Source organism: Canis lupus, chromosome 10 (genome assembly GCF_003254725.2).
Source record: "Canis lupus dingo isolate Sandy chromosome 10, ASM325472v2, whole genome shotgun sequence".
Classification (NCBI taxonomy): domain Eukaryota; kingdom Metazoa; phylum Chordata; class Mammalia; order Carnivora; family Canidae; genus Canis; species Canis lupus.
In genome coordinates this window covers 36,039,223-36,056,528 of record NC_064252.1, presented here as the reverse complement: position 1 = coordinate 36,056,528, position 17,306 = coordinate 36,039,223, and the positions used below count along the sequence as shown (strand labels likewise).

At 41.2% G+C, this 17,306-nt stretch overlaps 1 protein-coding gene across 11 annotated transcripts in view; it reads left to right on the top strand.

Annotated features, from left to right (window-relative positions):
* LIMS1 (LIM zinc finger domain containing 1) overlaps positions 1-17,306 on the top strand; it is a 146,701-nt gene that overhangs the window by 107,937 nt on the left and 21,458 nt on the right. For 9 of the 11 annotated variants that reach the window (XM_035696101.2, XM_025462698.3, XM_049115376.1 and 6 more), the window contains exon 2: positions 13,856-14,015. In XM_035696101.2, the coding sequence (XP_035551994.1) occupies positions 13,856-14,015 (160 nt within the window). Of the gene's footprint in view, positions 1-9,065; positions 9,343-13,855; positions 14,016-17,306 lie in introns of those variants that run through there. The other 2 variants (XM_025462672.3, XM_025462683.3) reach the window with 2 other exon arrangements.

The window sequence follows — 17,306 nt, the reverse complement described above, 5'->3', positions numbered from 1 at the left end:
ATACTCTTATATATTACTGCTGGACTCATGAATGTGTCTCTTTGAAAAGAGCTAAAGGATCAGAACCAAGAGCTTCCTACCTAAACTGGTAAACCACTTTAAAAAACCCAGACTTCATTCTGTGCCAGAGAATGGTGAGCTCAATGGGGAGAGAGAAGAGCTGAGGACAGGATCCAGAAGAAGAAGAGGTATATGCAGAAGACACCTGGGAGAACTGAAGCTCTAGCTGAGTACCAGATAGACTTACAATGACACCATCAGATGCTCAGGCCTCCTGTGACCTTATATCATCTCCACATCTTTTGATCACATTAATAGTAATTCTTATGGTATTTAAAACAATTCCTTGTCTCTCTGTATGCACTTCACAAAATTTGAAGTTAATGAAAGAAAAGAAGCCTTTTTAAAGGTTGCAAAAAAATATTTTTCAGTTCTTCTACTTAATCCTGTCCAATATTTTCAAATATTGTTTAATGCAATAAAATATATGTAAAATATGTTCTATGTTAAAAAGAAAACAACTGAAAATGAAAGATATATAGATTTAAGTTTGAAAGGATTGTTTTCATTTGACTTGAGTACAGTGGGTTTTTTCTGTCCTTCCATACTGAAACTCTCATTTTCTTTTATCTTATTGAGGAAAGCAGACCTTATGTTAAGCTTATTCACAAAATAAGAACTCCTGTTGGCTTCTTCTCCCAACTTAGCTGAAGGTCAGTGTTCAGTGAGGTATCCTTGGCTGAGTCAGAACTAAAATAAGAATGTCATTTAGAGCCAGAAAGTTTGGTGATGATGGCCACCCCAACCATATAAGGAACCCGTGGATTCACTGAAGGATTTCCCTGGTAAGCCAGTCAACACTCTTAGCTAAAAATACTGTTCTATATTTGAAATACCAGGCTTTCCCAAATTCATCTATTTTGGTCAGGACACAAGGTATCTTTTTAAAAAGATGTTTAGTGGTGAGAATATGTGTTAGTGGGTCACAGTATGAATAACAGGGAGAAATAATTTGGATAATGGAGGAACTGCTACAGAGACATTTTCCAGTGAAGATGTTTGAAAAATCAGAGAAAAATTTCCCAGCCTATGAAAGAGAATTTTAAGAATGTTTTTTCAGTTGACCAAACACTCCACTTATTTGAACAACATGAGCATCTAGTGATAGAAAGTTTGTTTAGAAAGCATATAGATTTCAGACTGCAGTGATGACAGTTAAGAAAGTTACCTTTACTGACAAAAGAACTATGCTGAATTACATACTAAAGCTACACTGAGGGACGCCTGGGTGGCTCAGTGGTTGAGTGTCTGCCTTTGGCTCAGGTCATGGTCCCAGAATCAAGTCCTACATCAGGCTCCCCACAGGGAGCCTGCTTCTCCCCTCTGCCTATGTCTCTACCTCTCTCTGTGTGTCTCTCATGAATAAATACATAAAATCTTTAAGAATCAATCAATTTACACTGAGTTGTCTTGAATTTCTGGGGAGGGTGGCAGCTTATGAGCACCTCCCCAATTCTGTTTAGCAACTTTTCACAAAAGGGTCAGTTTGGGGCAGCCCTGGTGGCTCAGCGGTTTAGCACCGTCTTCAGCCCAGGGCATGATCCTGGAGTTCCGGGATTGAGTCCTACATCGGACCCCCTGCATGGAGCCTGCTTCTCCCTCTGCCTGTGTCTCTGCCTCTCTCTGTCTTTCTTTCTCTCTCTCTCTCTCTCTCTCTCTGTCTCTCATGAATAAATAAATGAAATCTTAAAAAAAAAAAAAAAGTCAGTTTAATTGCTTAAGAGGGTGCTTGATGTAAAGACTCCAGAAGTTTTCACACTAAAGGGCTCATGGTGTTCTTGAGAGAAGTGCCTTTGCAATACAGAACACAACTGAACAGGATACTCAGTGAGCCCTATAGATGCTAAACAGATTAGTACAGGCTGAAATGCTCAAAGGGGGCTTCTTAGAGAAGACCTTGAATAGAAATAGAAATAGAAATAGAAGAGGACTGGGCAAGTTTCAGAGAGGCAGAGAGTTCAGGGGAAAAGGAGTCAGTAGTATTCATTTAAAGAACTTTATATCTTTTTATGTCCAGTACTAGGAATAAAGATAATTCTAAACAATCACCTTGCAACAATCCTGCCTTTGTTTACAATCATGTGTGTGTATGTGTATTTTATAAGGAGTAGAGATTAACATGTTGCATTGCTCATCACTAGATTGCAGGATTATGAGTGAGTCTTCACTACCTTTTATAAATGTTCTATAACAAGCTGTGTTGCTTTGGGGTTGCTGGGGGTAGAGAAATTCAACTTGCCAAACGACAGAGTGCAACCCAGTAATCCCATCCCAGAATGCTCATACTTCCATACCCATACAGCTTCTAGAAACTGAGGCTGCCCCGTTGTTCATGTCCTTTGTTGGTTTTCTGTTATTATTGATTTTGCCTTGTTGCCACACATCCTGCTACTTTCCTGATCTAGTTTTGTGCCTTTCCTTCTATTGTGGATTGCATTGCAGGATGAGAATGTCACTGTTGCAGAGAAAGGGTGGCTAGTTGTAGGCAGGAAATCTACGCTCTTGTGCTTGTACCAGAGAGAGAAAGGTGCCACAAGTCTTGAACTCTGTTGATTTCTCTCTGCACATGGTTCAGAACATCTCTTAATAAAGTAGACCTGTTTGTTTCAGAGTGGAACAGGAGAACATCGTAAGCTTTATTTCAGTCTTGTTCCTGCACTTTTCCTAGGCTCCACGTCCTTTTTACACTGAAGTATGGGTATGGGTTTATTTTGGAGTAATGTTGGAAAACTTCTAGAGATTGTCTAGATTGAGATACTTCCCAAGAATTAGGCCACTAAGTAGGTTGTCAGTACTTTTTAAATTTGTTAAAATTGAGAAACTGAACTATATAATTTTCAGTAATTTATGCCTGTTGTGGGCAGAGTATTTCTGAGCTGCGGAGCACTCTCAGGATCTGTCTTGTGTCACAGGACCTTCATGGCACTGGGCGAACATGTGGCAGCTCTCGGCCTGATGGCTCCTGACTGGGGATTCTTCTCCTGTAGGCATCAAGAATAAAACCAGGACAGTTTTAGACATCAGATAAAAAATTTGCACCTCACCAGCTTTCACTAGAAACATTATATTTTAATTATTGACTTTAGGACTGAAGGTATGCCTAAAGTTTACTTCTTGAAAACCCATCAACCTGAGATTGAGTTGTTTCACTCATTTTCCTTATGAGGGATATGAACCCGCTTCTTCCACTAGCACAAGGTTTGGGGTGCTATAAATCTGTCTCCAATATCAAAGAGTCTCTAACTTTTAGGTGAGTTTCATTTAAGAAGGTGTTACAATCAGATACAAATAACCTTCTCGAGTCACTGCCTCTGGGTCACTGTTGGTCTGGTCTAAGTATTTGGGAAGAGTGGGAGGCCCTGGGGAAGGGGTTACTGGTAAATAGGGAGGTCCTTTAAGTCTGTTCTTTCCTCTTTGTGAGGCAGTGATGTTTTTCACTTATTCTCTTCAGTTATTTCTAACGTACAGTAACAAAGCCAGAGGTTCTTACCTGCTTTGATTGTGATCCATAAGCAGTGCCTGTGCGGGGAGGTAACAAATGCGCCTGTCTTTGAAGTTAGTTTAAGATGTGCATCTTATTTCTTTCTCACTCTCTCATCTGTGTTGTAATACTTTTTTTTTTTTTTTTTTTGCTTGTGCAATCCAGAATTAGGAAACGATCCTAACAGACAGGGCAAAATGGCATGTGAATTGCAACTCCATATCCTCTCTGGCCAACTAACTGAACTTTGTCTCTTTCCTCACTGTCGTTGAAAGAAAACACAGTGCATTTGTCCTAGTCCCTGGGAAATGAGAAAGAACTTTCCAGCTCCATTATCTTTACTTGCATGTCATGACTGTTGTGTTTTTAATAATAGGAAGAAAATAAGATTAAATTTTCCATTTGAGTAGAATAGAGAATCATAGTGAATTTTCATAGTGAATAATTCATTTTGCCATATATTAATTTAACCCGGCTGTCTCAACAATTGAACAATTGAATACTCCAGTATCCATGGAAGACTTTGATTGAAATTGAAGAAGCTACATTCTAATAGTTGTTATTGCCAAGGGCTTGGCTTAGCCATCCATGTATGCCTGTCTGTGGAATGGCATTAAACATGTAATAGCACTGCCTTTTTTTCTGTATTAGAGTCCTGTGTTTTAGAAGCAATTGGTCAAAATGTTCAGCTTGGATTTTAAGAACCACATAGATGAACTATTTAGTAGTGATGCACATAGTTCAGTTGTTGCTATTAGAGAGAATTTTAATTTTAAAATACCAGTTATTAAAAAGTTGATTATTACTTTTGGCCAACCATGCTCATGATTATATCCATGCTTTAATTATTTGAGCTCCTGCAAATAGCTACAATATTTTTGTGTGATATCTCTAAGTAGGTTATTTGTTTCTGGCTACGGGTACATCGGGTAGAATTTGTTTTGGCTGAAATCATAGAGTTAGCTAGACTGGTAGAATCTGAAGCCCAGCAGCATTCTTTACAGGACACTAGAGCTGCCAGCCTAACAGCAGATATGCCTCCTGCCCTCCTTCAAGGACTATTTTGATGCCACTGTAGTGAGAGTAGTATTTTCCATCAGAAATGTTCAGATAAGTATTCTTCTCATGGTTGCAACATAGTCTAAAAGGATTGTTTACATTTCTTAACAGCGACATTATTAAGTGTCAAAAGTGGTTTGAAAGTAGGAAAATGCCTGGATATAGAACTTAAGCCATGGTGTTTGTTTGGCCCAAAATGACCCCCATGTCCTCCTGGGAAAATAACCACACGGTTCTTCTAGCTCTTTCCTGTGGTAACTGGATAAGAAGTGATTGACCAGCCGACTCCCCTATGCAGTCTTTGTGAATAGCACCACCTGACCTTGCAGTGGCCACATGGTCCTTACTCAGATATCCTTACTCAGGTACTAGGACACACAGAGAGCCCTCTGCACTCAGCACTTGGCACTAAAGCAGAGATCTGCACCTTTATATGCTTGAATGATGGGAAAACCATATATATCCATATATTGTTTCCCTGAGTACTTTGTGTACTCAGAAACAGGCTGTGGCTTGTTTATTCATTCAGCAGGCACTTCTCAGGTACCCCTTAGCCCTGTTGCATTGTGAGCTCATTAAAAGTTCCATGTGTTCAGATGTGATATAAAATAATGCAAATAAGCAAACAGTGGCATAATGAGAGCAGTTACTTTTTTTTTTCTTTTGTTTTTTTAAGTAGGCTCCACACCCAACCCAATGTGAAGCCCACTATGGGGCTTGAATTCATAGCGCTGAGATCAAGAGTTGGACAATTAACCGACTGAGCCACCCAGGGGCCCCTAATATGAGCAGTTACTTTTTTAAGACACTATAGACCATAATGGAAAAGTTATTAAAGGACCGGGCAGCCTGTTGCCACTAGCTTCTGAATACAGAGCTCATTCACAATTGCAGGGGCTAAGCCTTCCTGGTTGGCCTTGACCCTTACTATGTGAGTTCCTTTGTTGTTTCAGCCTAAGTAGCATGTGTAAAGTTCAGGGAATTTCTCTGCAGAAGTCAGTTGGCCAGGGTCTTTTGTTCCTGGGGAGGAGTTCTTAGGAAGGAGATTTAGGATAGATGATCGGGCTCTGTCCTGCCCCATCTTTTCTTTCTTTAGAGCCTCAATTTCCCCTCTCCCTCTCAGCTGCCATTAGGATATTTCTTGGTAATGAAAGGAAAGGAAAGGAAAGGAAAGGAAAGGAAAGGAAAGGAAAGGAAAGGAAAGGAAAGGAAAGGAAAGGAAAGGAAAGGAAAGGAAAGGAAAGGAAAGGAAAGGGAGGGGAGGGGAGGGGAGGGGAGGGGAGGGGAGGGGAGGGGAGGGGAGGGGAGGGGAGGGGAGGAGAGGGGAGGGGAGGAAAGAAGGAAAGAATGAGATCTGGCAAAACTGTAAACAAAGAGACAGCCACAAATCAGCCTTAACATCCATATAGTCACACTGATTGATTAAATAGTTTAAAAATATTAACATCGTGTATGATACCTTCAATCAAAAACCCTTTTTTTAAAGATTTTATTTATTCTTGAGAGACAGAGGCAGAGAGAGAGAGAGAGAGAGAGAGAGAGAGGTGCGGAGACACAAGCAAGCTTCATGCAGGGACCCCATGTGGGACTGGATCTCAGGTCTCCAGGATCACACCCTGAGCTGAGGGTGATGCTAAACCAGTGAGCCACCCGGGCTGCCCCAAAACTGACTCTTATTGAGGTAACTTCTATTGAAGTCTATTTGGACTTACTATGTGCCAAGCACACACTCAGTAACATGGTCCCAGCTGGAAGTAGAGGAAAGCAGAAACAATGGAGGGTCTCCTACCTGCTTCACCTTAACATAGCATTTCTTAAATAGCATAATCCCCTGGAAACTGTTTGAACTGAAAGAAAGGGAAGTCTCCAGGACCTCCTTCAGCATTCTGCCCTTTGCTTGGTATCTCCAAGTAGTGTCACATCAGTGTGGGCTGAGTATTTGGATCTAATGATGTTTCTGGCAGGAGAATGAACATGATTTGCAATCACTGTAACTAGTATGGATTAAAAACTATAAGAATAGGGGCACCTGGGGAGCTCAGTAGTTGAGCCTCTGGCTTCGGCTCCAGTTGTAATCCTGAGGTCCTGGGATTGAGTCACACAGCAGGCCCCTGGAGAGCCTGCTTCTCCCTCTGCCTGTGTCACTGCCTCTGTATGTTTCTCATGAATAAATACATAAATCTTTAAAAAAAAAAAAACTGTAAGAATATCATAAGGAAAACAAATAGAGCCTGATAGCTTTTTTCCTCAGGCATGAATGAATGTATTACGAACACATCATCCAACTCCTGCTGTGTGTCAACTGCTAGGATCAAAAAATGCATCAGTTACTGGAAACACCCATACAATTTTATTTAAAAAAAATTTATGGGGGAGCCTGAGTGGCTCCGTTGATTGAGTGTCTGACCCTTGTTTTCAGCTCAGGTGATGATCTCATGGGTCATGAGATAGGGCCCCAATCTGGGCTCCATGCTCAGCAGGGTGTCTGCTTGAAGATTCTCTCCCCCAGCCCTTCCCTCCATGTGCATGCTCATGTACCCTCTCTCTCTTGCTCGCTCTCTCTAAAATAAATAAATCTTCAAAAAACCTTTTCATATAAAAAAACTATTCTCCTATATTATCCTATATTTTATCCAAAATTTTTTTAAATTTTTGCTTGTATGTATTTTGGTTTTGTGTGTGTGTGTGTGTGTGTGTGGTTTTTTTAAATTAAAGTATAGTTGATACTATTATATTAGTTTCAGGTGTACAACAGTGATTTGACAGCTTTATAACCTATGGCATGCTCACTACAAACGTGGCTACCATTTGTCACCATACAATGCTATTATAATACCATTGTCTATATCCCTTGTGCTGTGCCTTTATCCCTGTGACTTATTCATCCCCAAAATGGAAGCCTGTATCTCCCACTTCCCTTCACCCATTTTACCCATTCCCCCCACACATTACACCCCTCCCCCATTGGCAGCCATCAGTTCTCTGTATTTATGGGTCTGTTTCTGCTTTTGTTTCTTTATTCATTGTTTTGTTTTGTTTTAGATTACACATGTAAATGAAATTATATATATAGTATTTGTCTTTTCCTGACTTATTTCACTTAGCATAATATCCTCTATGCCCATCCAGGTTGCTGTAAATGTCAAGATCTCATTCACCATTTCAACCAGGAGGTCACTTCTTTCCTATTTAAAAATGATGATTTTTCCTACTGCATTAGCCACAGGCTTGGGGCTTGGGGAGGATCCGTAGCCCACAGCCTTTTAATTTCTGACTTGTACTCTGAGATCTTTAGGGTTCAAAGAGGGAAGACTAGATCTCATTTTGGGCTTCTATCTCATTTGTACCTACTACTTAATCTTTTCTAGTTAACTTATTTTGTTCTCCAGTGATTGTGTTTAACCATTTTCTCACATGGTAGTTGACAACATAGGCTCTAGGATGAAGCTCCCTAGATTTAAATCTTGACTCTACCACGTACTTACTGGGTTATTCAGCCTCCTTGAATCTCAGTTCCTCACCTGTAAATAATACCTACCTTATAAGGGATGCAATAATGAGCTTAATGCATAGCATTATTATTTATTAGTTGTTACTTGGAAGTCCCAGCTGCATTTTGTCTGTTTGTTTGCTGTTGATTTCATGGCTCTCATCTCTAGTGTTTCTTTCTTTAGTGGTCCTTGGTACCTTAATTTTGGTTAGGAGGGCACCTTGGTGCTCAGAGGACTGTTCCTGGAGAAATGTTTTGAGCCCTTGTATTGCCCATGGCCTACATCATCACCCTCCTCTTCTGCAGTACTGCTGCAAGATGACAGCAATGTGGACTGACTATAGCAGGAATGCCAGCAGCATCTTTAACCATAATAAAGACCAGGATTAGCTGAGGGTTTCTAACTAGATGCCCAACTCTTTCCTATTTCCTCGTGTCCATTCATTGAACACATCATCCAGCTCTTGCTATGTGCCAACTGCTAGGATCAATAAGAGTCAAAAGTAGCTCCAAATTCTTAGGGACTCACAGATCCTTGGTGAAAGATAGCCATGGGCATAGCTGACAAGCATGTCCTGGGCATTAAGATGTCCCCCAGTGTGTGCCAGCTGCGTTAGCCTCAGTGGGGAGCTTGTTAGAAACAATATCTGAGGGTGTTTTACAAGAACCACAGTGTTCATGTGGATAATGCCTGGTGACAGATCCCCCAGGGCATGTGGATGTTTGTTTCTCTTGGACCCTGCCAACCAGTCCTCTATTTCTGAAGCAGTGTTTACAGACACAGTCTGCCGGGAAGGCTGCTCAGCAAAGACTGTGTCACTGCTCTGGGGAATGTTTTCTAGAGCTTCCAGAAATGCCTCAAAACTCAGGACTGGCACAGCAAGTGACTGCTTTGCTGTTAGAGCTCTTAATATGAAGGGCCAGGAGCGACCCTGGCAAACGCAGGGCTGACGTGTGTGGGAACAGTGGGAGTGACCCTGGCAGGGAAGCAGGGGAGGCCTGGATATTGTTTCTCCGTCCCCTGCCCTGCTACTCTCTGCCCCGGGCTTGGAGCTCTCAGGCACCCTGGGATGGCGTTCCCGGGCAGGGTGCACCCTTGTGTTATCCCAGAGAATGAAGAAATCCCCCAGGCAGTCCTTAACAGTGTCCACCAGGCTAATGGCAATGAAGACGAGCGGGCTGTGTCCAAATTACAGCGCAGGCACAGTGACGTAAAGGTCTACAAGGAGTTTTGTGACTTTTATGCAAAATTGTAAGTGTCTCCTCTCCTGGAAGAGGAGCTCCTATCTTCCAGATCTAGTCTGCTTGGGCTTTGAGTTCAGTAGCCATTGATAGTTTTATTTCCTCGACTCTGAGCAGGGGCATTCCAGAGTGATGGAGGGGAGGGAGGCCTATTCCAGCAGGCGGGGAGATACACCAGATGAGATGCAGAAGTAAAGGAAAATGCTGCCTTTAAAGTAATAGTAGTAATGTCTTTGTGTTCAGTAGGTTCCTCATAATAGTACATTTTCATTATGTAGTCCAAGGGGGAGGCTTAGAGTTGCTGCTGGCAGGGTTTATAATAGAAAGATTGTATACTCTTAAACTTCCCACAGATGACAAGTTGGTTGAGGGAAACAGTAAAACTGAATTACAGACTGTTGATAAAGATACACATTTTTGTTAGGTTTAACAGCAATTTGAGGTAGGCAAACTGGATTTCTTAATATTGTCTTAAGGGGATTGAATCAATAAATAAGAATGTTGTGTATTTAGCAAATATAGGTGTGTGTGTGTGTGTGTATATATATATGCCATATATATGCCATTAACTCTAAAAAGTCTAATTCATGTTATTAAATGAGTTTTAGCAAACAATTTTAAAAAGTAGTGCAAAGTAGTAGTTAGACTCATGGAAGATTGTTGATCTTCCGCAAAGTCATAAGCTTAGAATTAACTGCAAATCCTCAATTTGTCAATCATGAGTTAAGGGGAATTTAACTGACCTGATTCTCTATTTCCATTAATCTATTATGTGTGGTATTATAACAGATGTCCTCTGTTTTCACGACTTATAAAGAGTTCTGTTTAAATGTAATGGGGAAAAAAAAAAAAAATAAATGTAATTGGGCAATTATAATTATACTGTAACCAAAATGCTCTGTGGACTCTTAAGATGCTTTTTGGATTTACACATTTTTTTCGTTTTGATGCCAGCAAATTTGTTTTACATACTTTTAACAGTGAGACACTTGAAAAAAAGCCCAGTGATACCAAGTTTTCTGTGTATGGTTCATCTGTAGAAGTGGATTGGGTAAATCAGTTATTACTGGCCAAATGTGAAGGTTCTGTACTAAAGGCTTCTACATATATATTTCCCAACATATATATTCTTTATCATCAATACTTCTTAGCAAAAATCCTTTTTTGAAAAATTAGCCGACTAATTATAACTAGCCAGATGACAGTTGTAACTATCATTCATGACTTCTAAAATGTAACTTTTATATATAAAAAACAGTTATAAACAAATGCATAGGTCACTGTAGATTCATCATCAGTCATAACAGACTACGTTTATGGTAGAGATGTTGGTAGCAGGGGAGGCTTGCACGTGGGGATGAAGGGGAACTCGACTCCTTTTGCCTCAGTTTCACTGTAAACTTAAAACTGCTCAAAAAAACAGTCAATTGAAAGAAATATATAGTGCCAGAGGGTCAAAGACAAGAAAGGAAAGTTAATGTAAACAGTTCAGTAGGTTAGTGAGATTATTAGGGGTTCTTTCCTGAAAGTTTCCTCTAATGTAGTTTCTTTTCTTATCCTGCTTGTTATTAAAAGGAATACTTCTTCAAAAATACATATTATCTCCAAAGCTAGTTTATTTTTCCTGTGTATGAGAAACTGTCTACCTATTTTCTCACTATTTCAGTATTTGAATTAGAATATAAACAGTGTTTAGTACAATGAGTAGGAAACAGGTGACAAATGCTTTGATATTAGGACTGCTTTCCACTCTTAAGGGCAGCCCAGGTGGCTCAGCGGTTTAGTGCCGCCTTTGGCCCAAGGCGTGATCCTGGAGACCTGGAATCGAGTTCCGCATCGGGTTCCCTACGTGGAGCCTGGTTCTTCCTCTGCCTGTGTCTCTGCCTCTCTGTGTCTCTCATGAATGAATGAATGAATGAATGAATGAATAAATAAATAAATAATAAAAAGGTATTGAGGTCTGCAGAGAGCTTTTGCTTATCAATATTTACTGAAAATACAAACTAAGAACAAAATTAAATATGTATTCATTTGAGATACATAAACTCATTATGCATTTATTCATAAGTGTTAATTTTTATGAAAAATAACTCTTTCCAAAATGAAAAAAGTTTGGTGGGAAAAGTGGCATTGAATTACATATTTTCAAATCTTCATTAATGACAGTCTAAGACAGTTTCTCAGTTCTGTTTCTGCATTTATCTTAGTGTTATATGTTGCCTTAGATATATATACAAAGAAAATAGGCCTCCCACAGATGCAGGTGGAAAAAGGACCTTTTGAACCCCTAAATGGGTCACAGTGACCCCTATACTTTGAGAACTACTTGATCTAGATAATGGAGCAGGATATTCCAGAATGTCCTTCTCTTCCTGCTTTTTGAGAGTTCTGTGAAAATTATAAGGATCTGGTGAATCTTTTGAGAGGATTCAAAATTAATAATGATGCCTTTATATTTGGGTAGCATCTTCTGGCTTTCAGAGTTATATACTTTTTAAAAATTTTTTCCTCGAAACGATATTAGGGCAGGTGTTGGTTTACCATACTTCATCCAGGGACACCTGCAGATTTTGATTAGGAGAAAGGGGAAGTGCAGACCCTTCCAAGAGCTTTGCTAAAACTGCTACAATTCATCTGGCTTATGCCAAAGCCACATGAAGAAGGGAATGTGACGCATTTCTCTCCATAACCCACAGTAATTTTAAAATGACAAAGTAGAAAATTTATTTTAGTATGAGACTTAGGCCAGATTTGCCAAGCACTGAGGCTGCCTCTCTTCCTTTTTTTTTTTCTTTCTTTTTTTTTTTTTTTTTTTTGTGATGTTTTAATTCTATATTTAAACCTATGAAGTAAAGTTGAGGTGTGAGTTGATATGTGGTTATGAATGTGGTACTTCTACATGGGGCTCATTATGGAAAGGCTACAGAATAGCAATACTATTCTTTGAAACATTTGGGACAAGAAGGCAAAGGTATCTTCCACTGGGGTGGGATGGAGGTGAGACAAGGTATGTGTGAGCCCTTCTGCTAAGGAAACAGGAAAACTGAGGGGACAAGGCAGTTAATCTGTCTGTAAGATGAAAACTCCTCACCTGCCTGATAGGGTAGCTGTGAAGATTCTAGAGAATGTTGGCCATAACTTTTTGAGGTGGATTGACTCAATATCTGGGTGGTACAGGCTGCACCAGGCAACTAGACACACAGGTAGAGCTTGTACTCTCATTGGGCATCTGAAAATAAACTTGCCAATTGTGAAGAACAAACTGGCCAACAATGACTCTGGTTAGGTGACCTTCCCCACTTCAAAGCCTTTTAGAATGAAGCAGTTCTTTATGTGAAACTCAGGGCTTGTTAGAACGAAATAATTATCTGAGTATATACTTTTCTTCTTCCAGACTCCACAAAGGTTAGTTAGGATGCGGGTCCATTTATCAAGTGCCTCTTGTATGTTTCACGGTGCAGTGGATTGACAGCAAGCGAGAGAGACCAGGTCACTGGGGTCATCGGTGGTAATGTGACTGCCTGATGTGCAAAGTGTGATGGTGTCCCTATCACGTCCTCTTGAGTGTTCAAAATTGATACCGTAATCCGGTTGTGATTTTATGAACAGGGACTCTGGATTCTGGTCCTATGTCTTCCCCTAACTACTGAGCTTCACCATGTCACAACATTGGGCTGGTCACTCCAATTCCCTGAACCTCCTGTGTCATGTCCATAAAAGGATCTTCACAATGTATCCTGTGACTTTAAGAAACAACTTACAATGTTAGCGTTCAATGCTTGTTTTACCAATGAGATTACAGGATTAAGGCAGTCTGGTTTAAGAACTACTTGCGGGCAGCCCAGGTGGCTCAGTGGTTTAGCGCCGCCTTCAGCCCAGGGTGTGATCCTGGAGACTTGGGATCAAGTCTGCATCGGGCTCCATGCATGGAGCCTGCTTCTCCCTCTGCCTGTGTCTCTGCCCCTCTCTCTCCCTGTGTTTTTCATGAATGAATGAATGAATGAATGAATCTATCTTTAAAAAAAAAAAAAAAGAACTACTTGCAACAGTTGCTTTCAGCAGGATCTAACCAGAGAGATAACCTGTGTCAGGATTCAGTGTTCAATTGACATGCAGTTTAGATTCTGTCCTCAGAAGGGAGAGATAGTGGCCTGGAGATGGTGACCTGTGGATATTTTAATTAGGCTGCTTATTTAAGCTGTAACCTCAGGCTCCTTCCTGGAGGGCAAAGCTTGGCTTCTGTCTCTATCCCTAGTTCCTCACAGGAAGTAGGTACTCACAGTATATTTAGCAAGAAGAATGTCAGAAAGGCTAAAGAAAAAGAATCCAAGCAGGAGGCTCTTTGAACACCCACAAAGAGGTGGGAGCAGTTTGAGTTCTTAAGACACAAGAAATTGGGCTTTACGGCTGCAATATGATTTTTGTGATCAGATAGAATGTTCTCCTCAGTTCTTCATGTCATTTGGTCTGAAGTCTAAGAAAAGGTAGACAGTCTGTGACTCCCTGTCCTTTGTGTGTTACAGCAACATGGCCAATGCTCTGGCCAACGCCACCTGTGAACGCTGCAAGGGGGGCTTTGCACCCGCCGAGAAGATAGTAAACAGTAACGGGGAGCTGTACCACGAGCAGTGCTTCGTGTGTGCTCAGTGCTTCCAGCAGTTTCCAGAGGGACTCTTCTATGAGGTGAGTCAGCCCAGACAGAAGCACAGGGCACTGTTTCCTCTGCCCTTCCCCTTGTTTTGAGGCATTCTTCTTTGCTTTAAATTTTGGTGTGAAAATTGTATTGAAGTATATGGTATTTGAGCGATGGCTCATGTGCAGAGTGCCCTGACAGACGCCCCCCATGTATATTGTTCAGTCCGCCTCCCTCTTTCAGAACCCTAAGTACCTTGTGATTCCACCTTTCAGACCTGCACACATCAGCAGAGTCCTTTTATAAACATTAGCCACAGGTTTTTTGGCTTTTCCACTCAGGTCCCCACTTGTATGCCCCCTACACATGCCTTACTAATAATGCCTGCCTCTGTCTTTCCCCAACTCAGAGCACCATGAAATATCTTCTCTAAAGCAGGGCATCCATTACCTACCTACCTTTCATGCAACGAGTAGGAGCTTCCATGCATTTATTTGCTAAGGAGGATTTTGTTTGGTTATTTTGGAGGGATAGTCTGTCCATATTAAGCTATACTATGTATCTTCTTTTCCAAAATCTTTTCCCTTTTTTTAAGATTTTATATTTTTAAGTAATCTCCATACCCAATGTAGGGCTCAAACTCACAACCCTGAGATCAAGAGTCACATGCTTCCCCAACTGAGACAACCAGGTACCCCTCAAATTCTTGTTCTTGATTCTCCTGTGTTACCTCATGGTGTCTGTACTTCCTTTGTATTTCTTCTTACCATCACTGAAACCCCTTCTCACAGAATATGTCTGTTTAGGGGGCTAGTCTATGGAGGCGTGTGTGTGTGTGTGTGTGTGTGTGTGCCCAGTTAGTATACTTTTACCAGCTTATTCCTTACATACTTATATATGTGTGTCTCTCTACAATAATATAGATACATAGAATTATGGTATAGCCAGAAATGGCTGTGCTTTGATTTCTTCTTTGCCTAGCACATTTTTTAATTTCCCTCTTTTAAAAGCCATTCCTGAGGAAGGAAAGGTAATTTTTAACAGTCATTAGTAAGTCAATTGTTTGCCACTCAGACCACATTTTCCCATAGAAACAATGCCTCCTGAGAGACAGGTTTCCAGCCCAGCCTGCAGAAAAGCTATTAAGCCCATCATATGCTCATAACATACAAAACTGCCCTGTATATAATAACATAACAGCTTTAAGAGATTTGATTAGGGAGCACTATTTTATTCACCAGAACATATTTTTGAGCTCCTGCTGTATCCTAGAAGCTGCATTCCCCACTATAAAAACCCTAGCAAGAGGAACAGGAATCCTTGTTCTCTTTGCTTTCATTTCTTCCTCTTTCCCTGGGCAGGGAGATCTCTTTTTCTGTCAAAGGTCATGGCATTGAGCTGGGAATGGCAAGTGACAGTCAAGAGAGGCACAGTAGGAGGGAAGGCAGGGAGGCGGCTGGAGCAGGGGCTACACCTCTTGGCATCAAGGTGACAGGTCCCCCTGAAGACTGTGGGAGAGGCTGCCAGTGGTAATGAGGAGAGTGACAGATTCCTGAAGAAGAAAAGGAAATCTCTAGGGGTCTGGGAAGCAGGGAGAGAAAGGGAGCAAGGGCAAGAAGGGTGGTCCTCAGTCGGGAGTAAAAGGACAAGACCTGCTTCTGTGTCTTGATGGAACACTCAGGTTCTCAGGTCAGCACAGCAGGGGCGTGCCAGGAGGTGACTTAAGAGAGTCAGGAGTCTGCCTCCTGAGGAAATGAGCCTTCATACTCTGTCAATCCCAACCTTACCCCTACGTTTTTCCCCCACTCTAGGCCCACAGAGGTTGAAAAGTCCCTGTAACACAGCAGATCTGTGACACAAATGGGATTAGAACTTAGTTTGGTTACTAATGCCCAATATGGTATTCTTTCCCTTGAATATTCTTTTCAAATCTAAGATTTTTTTTTTATTTTATTTATTTATTCATGAGAGACACACACAGAGCGAGAGATTGAGGCAAAGACATAGGCAGAGGGAGGAGCAGGCTCAATGTGAGGAGCCTGATGCAGGACTCCGTCCTCGATCTCAGGATCAGGACCTGAGCTGAAGGCGGCGCTCAATCACTGAGCCATCCAGGTGTCCCAAATTTAAGATATTTTTATTAAAGTGAGTAGTTATGGCAGAAGCCTTAGGAGAGAGTCAGGGGAGCAAAAAAAGGACCCAAAAGAGAAAGACAGAGTTTGTGTTTCCAAACATTAATTCCATATTATATGGTCGGTTTGCCGAGCACTTTGGAATTCATAATGTTGTCAAGCATGATCACCCCCTAAGGTCCTGGTTCTTCATCTGCAGCCTGTCAGTTGCCAGGCCACTTGTGCTTAGTCAGAGGGAAAGCTCTGTGAGAGCTTTTGGCAGAACAGAATAAAGCATGACTCACACTTGTCCTCCTGCCCACCTCTTACTCCTCTTCACTTATGGACTATAAATATGCTCCCTGGATCTGTCTGATATTATTCCAGAATGTTACGAATACTTAGAACTTGTCTATTAATGGGCTGTTGCCCAGGTTAAGGTCCTTGGGATCCTGAGGAAGATTGCTATTTTAGCTATGCTTATCATCAAAACCCCATTTCCAAGGCCAGAAATTTGTAAACCTGCACGTGGAAAATCCAGCCTTTCCTTTAGTTGAATGATATTAGAGAGAAAGCTATCCAAGGCTTCCAAGAAATAGTCTGTATTTTCAGTTATTGAAAAGGAAGCCCCAAAATTTACCTGGCTTGCTTTTCCATGTGAGACACACGTACATACATTAGTCTTGCTGTATCTAATAATAGCAAATGTGGGGTGGCTGGGTGGCCCAGTCAGTTAAATGACCAACTCTTGATTTTGACTCAGGTTATGATCTCAGCATCATAAGATCAGGCTCATGTCAAGCTCCACGCTCAGGAGTCTGCTTCCTCTGCTCCTCCCCTGACTCCGCTCTCACTCTGTCTCTGAATAAATAAAATCCTTTAAAAAACTAATAGTAAATGTGTCCTTTCCACTCTACAGCTTTGATATTGCTTTTGTCTTATTATTAAAACATCATCTTTCCCTTATTTCCATAGTCCCTACTCTTTTCTCCATAGGATTAGTTCTGAAGACTTCTACGTGGGTTCTCTGCACTTACTTCCCCTTGAAAATGGGATTCACTTTTACTGTGGAATGTCTGATACTTTGGATCAGATGGCCAGGATGCTCCTCCCTATGGCCCTGAAGGCGAATCTAGCACTACACTAGTTTCCTACCCACTCACAAAGATGTTTGTCTGGAGGTAAGCTGACTGAGCTCAGCTATTTCTGGCTCATCTGCAGCTCCTCTTA